Here is a 5,000-nt window from a genome sequence, read left to right on the forward strand (position 1 = left end):
TAGTTTAAAGTCTTATATTTAGTTTGAAGTCTTATATTCAGTTTAAAGTCTTATATTCAGTTTGAAGTCTTATATTCAGTTTAAAGTCTTATATTCAGTTTAAAGTCTTATATTCAGTTTAAAGTCTTATATTCAGTTTAAAGTCATATATTCAGTTTAAAGTCTTATATTTAGTTTAAAGTCTTATATTTAGTTTGAAGTCTTATATTCAGTTTGAAGTCTTATATTCAGTTTGAAGTCGCGTGACTGCTGGTCAGTGTGTCTGATCCTGCTGCGTGCTCTTCGTCCTCCTCAGACATCATCGTCCTCATCGCCTCGGTGGCCGTGGTGTCGGCCGGCAGTCAGGGGAACATCTTCGCCACGTCGGCGCTGCGGAGCCTCCGGTTCCTGCAGATCCTGCGCATGGTGCGCATGGACCGCCGGGGGGGAACCTGGAAGCTGCTGGGCTCCGTGGTGTACGCCCACAGCAAGGTAGCCCCGCCCACTCACATGCAGGCATACACACATATATATATGTGAACTGTTGACTGTCATTGTGCGCTCATTTTGTGTAAGAAATAAATCTATATCTTGACCGGACAAGTATTTTTACTTTGTGTGGTTTTATGACGTGAAGCTTTTTTATTTCTTAACTAAATGTGTGTGTGTGTGTGTGTGTGTGTGTGTGTGTGTGTGTAGGAGCTGGTGACAGCTTGGTACATCGGGTTCCTGGTGCTGATCTTCTCCTCCTTCCTGGTTTATCTGGTGGAGAAAGAGTTCAACAAGGACTTCGCCACCTACGCCGACGCTCTGTGGTGGGGAACGGTGAGCACACACACACACACACACACACACACACACACACACACACACACACACACACACACACACATATCTCACACATAAAGGTGAAACCCTTAAATCCTCACGAGGTTCCTAACCTCAGTGTGACGGTGGGAGTCGGTCAAGGTGAGGAAACATATATTATAATAATTCATCTCTCCCCTATGGGAGCCCATTTCCGCCACACGCACAAAAAACATCTTAGGACCCCCCCAAAAACATTTTAAAAAATTTGGACAAAAAAAAAATTCGGACCAAAAAAGAAAATTAAGACCCAAAAAAAAAAAAACATCGGACCAAAAACAAACAAACAATTAGGACCAAAAAATAAATAAAATAAATTAGACCAAAAAAAAATAAAAAATTAGGACCAAAAAAACAAACAAATTCGAACCAAAAAAATGAACACCAAAAAAAATAAATAAATAAAATTGGACCAAAAAAAAAAAAGAATTTGGATCAAAGAAAAAAAAGATTTGGACCAAAAAAAAAAAAATTAGGACCAAAAAAATAAATAAAATTAGGACCAAAAAAAAATGAATAAATAAATTTGGACCAAAAAAAAAATTTCAAAAATCAGACCAAAAAAACCAAAACAAAATTAGGACCCAAAAACATTTTGACCAAAAAAAAAAAAATAATAACTTTGGACCAAAAAAAAACAAAAAAACAATTTGGACCAAAAAAAAAAAAAAATCGGAACAAAAAAAAAAAAAAATTCGGACTAAAAACAAAATTAAAAATTAGGACCAAAAAAATAAAAAAGATTTAAAAAAAATTGTATTGTTCATACAACAAAACAAGTACAAGTCACAAAATATTCCAATCTTGTTTCACGTATTCTTTTAATTCAACATTGCAAACACTGTTTTATACTCAAGCGCTCTTGTTATTCACCAAAAGATAGCTCGGCAATGTCAACCGCCCGTAAGCCTGTTGATGGTCACTTTAAAGTAAATAATTAATTCAATGTATGTGTGGACTTTGCATTTTACTCAGTTCTTAAAAATGGTCAATGGAACAACAATGACAACAACAACAATGTACTTTGTGTTTACATATATTAGCTACAATTATATTTAGGCTGTAACTGTAATTTTGAAAATTGCAGTCAGTAGTGAAGTTCTCATTTCTCTCCTGGAATGAAAGGTAGAAATAACTACGAGTTCTGCATTGTGCGTTGACTTTGCATGTAATCTACTCGTCACATTGGCAACGCTTTTGTTGTGAACGCAGCATCAGAGTGAGCTGTCGACCCCTGACCCCTCAGATCACGCTCACCACCATCGGCTACGGAGACAAAACCCCGCAGACCTGGACGGGACGCCTGCTGTCCGCCGGCTTCGCTCTGCTGGGCATCTCCTTCTTCGCTCTGCCAGCGGTGAGTTCAACACATGTTATAGATCACATGCTGTAGAACACATGTTGTAGAACACATGTTATAGATCACATGTTGTAGAACACATGCTGTAGAACACATGTTGTAGAACACATGTTATAGATCACATGTTGTAGAACACATGCTGTAGAACACATGTTATAGATCACATGTTATAGATCACATGTTATAGAACACATGTTATAGAACACATGTTATAGAACACATGTTGTAGAACACATGTTATAGATCACATGTTGTAGAACACATGCTGTAGAACACATGTTGTAGAACACATGTTATAGATCACATGTTATAGAACACATGTTATAGAACACATGTTGTAGAACACATGTTATAGATCACATGTTGTAGAACACATGTTATAGAACACATGTTATAGAACACATGTTATAGAACACATGTTATAGAACACATGTTGTAGAACACATGTTATAGATCACATGTTGTAGAACACATGTTATAGATCGCATGTTATAGATCACATGTTATAGAACACATGTTATAGAACACATGTTATAGAACACATGTTATAGATCACATGTTATAGATCACATGTTATAGAACACATGTTATAGATCACATGTTGTAGAACACATGTTGTAGAACACATGTTGTAGATCACATGTTGTAGAACACATGTTATAGATCACATGTTATAGATCACATGTTATAGAACACATGTTATAGAACATGTTGCTTCCTCCCCTCTCGGCTCTAAAAGTATAACCGGAGGATTGTGTGTTGTTGTGTGTTTGTGTGTCTGTTGTGTTGTGTGTTTGTGTGCAGGGCATCCTCGGGTCAGGCTTTGCCCTGAAAGTGCAGGAGCAGCATCGACAGAAACACTTTGAAAAGAGGAGGAACCCAGCTGCCAGCCTCATTCAGGTACACACACACACACACACACACACACACACACACACACACACACACACACACACACACACACACACACACACACGCAGACAACATCACACACACTTCACCTAAACTGAATTTTGTTACAGCAGCTGAGGACCAGTGTGAACATAAAACATTATTTTCTATGTGTGTGTCTCTGTGTGTCCACTTTCTTTTGTGTGTGTGTGTGTGTGTCTGTGTGTGACTGTCTGTGTGTGTGTGTGTGCTTTCCCACCTGCTGTGTTAAATTGACCATCACATAAGCGAGCCACCTGCTCCACACATAAAAGTAACTTCCTGGTTGCAGCATGGCGATGTAGAGCTACTGTTGTACCAGTGGTTAGACGGGTCCTTAACTGTTGTACCTGTGGTTAGACGCGTCCTTAACTGGTGTACCAGTGGTTAGACGGGTCCTTAACTGGTGTACCTGTGGTTAGACGCGTCCTTAACTGGTGTACCTGTGGTTAGACACGTCCTTAACTGATGTACCAGTGGTTAGACACATCCTTAACTGGTGTACTAGTGGTTAGATGGGTCCTTAACTGGTGTACCAGTGGTTAGACGGGTCCTTAACTGGTGTACCTGTGGTTAGACGCGTCCTTAACTGGTGTACCTGTGGTTAGACGCGTCCTTAACTGTTGTACCAGTGGTTAGACACGTCCTTAACTGGTGTACTAGTGGTTAGACGCGTCCTTAACTGGTGTACCTGTGGTTAGACGCGTCCTTAACTGTTGTACCAGTGGTTAGACGGGTCCTTAACTGGTGTACCTGTGGTTAGACGTGTCCTTAACTGTTGTACCAGTGGTTAGACATGTCCTTAACTGGTGTACCAGTGGTTAGACATATCCTTAACTGGTGTACTAGTGGTTAGATGGGTCCTTAACTGGTGTACCAGTGGTTAGACGGGTCCTTAACTGGTGTACCAGTGGTTAGACGGGTCCTTAACTGTTGTACCACTGGTTAGACGCGTCCTTAACTGGTGTACCAGTGATTAGACGCGTCCTTAACTGGTGTACCAGTGGTTAGACGCGTCCTTAACTGTTGTACCAGTGGTTAGACACGTCTTTCCATTACATATTGCATTGAATGCAGTGGTTTCAGTGGTTTCTCTCTTCATGGACGGACTGGGAATCAGCAACATGGCCGCCGGCTCCTGAGGCCTCAAACCTTTTAGCTTTCTTCTCATTTCCTTCCCAGCTCCTCCTTTTGTCGTCTCCTCCCTCGTTGTGTAACGCCTCCTCCTTGTGTGTCTCTGCAGTGTGTGTGGCGTAGTTATGCTGCTGATGAGAACTCTGTTTCCATCGCCACCTGGAAGCCTCACCTGAAGGCGCTGCACACCTGCAGCCCGGCCAGGTAGGAGAGACTGCTGCTGCTGCTGCTGCTGCTCATGCTGCTGCTGCTGCTGCTGCTGCTCATGCTGCTGCTGCTGCTGCTGCTGCTCATGCTGCTGCTGCTGCTGCTGCTGCTGCTCATGCTGCTGCTGCTAATGCTGCTGCTGCTGCTGCTGCTGCTCATGCTGCTGCTGCTGCTGCTGCTCATGCTGCTGCTGCTGCTGCTGCTGCTGCTCATGCTGCTGCTGCTGCTGCTGCTCATGCTGCTGCTGCTCATGCTGCTACTGCTGCTGCTAATTCTACTATTGCTGCTGCTGCTATTACTGCTGCTAATGCTGCTGCTGCTAATGCTGCTAGTGCTGCTGCTGCTTCTGCTGTTGCTAATGCTGCTGCTAATGTTGCTAATGCTGCTCCCCCCCCTCCCTCCCTCCTTCCGCACACACACACATCCTGATTCGTCGTCATGGATATTTAAAGTGATGCTCCTGTCAATCATCTGGATTCTGATCTCTCTCTTTGTCTCTTCACCTGAAGGAAGGAGCCAGGAG

The 5,000-nt window shown here is 42.3% G+C and overlaps 1 protein-coding gene across 1 annotated transcript in view; it reads left to right on the plus strand.

The window, feature by feature from the left end:
- The window catches only part of LOC137780700 (potassium voltage-gated channel subfamily KQT member 5-like), a gene marked incomplete at its 5' end in the record, with an annotated part of 20,103 nt that overhangs the window by 2,219 nt on the left and 12,884 nt on the right, over nt 1-5,000 (plus strand). The window contains 6 exons of the mRNA XM_068568887.1: nt 296-471; nt 679-804; nt 2,093-2,203; nt 3,011-3,106; nt 4,380-4,474; nt 4,987-5,000. The exon at nt 4,987-5,000 is cut by the window's right edge and continues 10 nt beyond it. Of these exons, the coding sequence (XP_068424988.1) occupies nt 296-471; nt 679-804; nt 2,093-2,203; nt 3,011-3,106; nt 4,380-4,474; nt 4,987-5,000 (618 nt within the window). The remainder of the gene's footprint in view (nt 1-295; nt 472-678; nt 805-2,092; nt 2,204-3,010; nt 3,107-4,379; nt 4,475-4,986) is intronic.

This window comes from Clinocottus analis, unplaced genomic scaffold (genome assembly GCF_023055335.1).
Source record: "Clinocottus analis isolate CAN_PGR_092001 unplaced genomic scaffold, fCliAna1.0.p SCAF_85, whole genome shotgun sequence".
Taxonomy (NCBI): Eukaryota; Metazoa; Chordata; class Actinopteri; order Perciformes; family Cottidae; genus Clinocottus; species Clinocottus analis.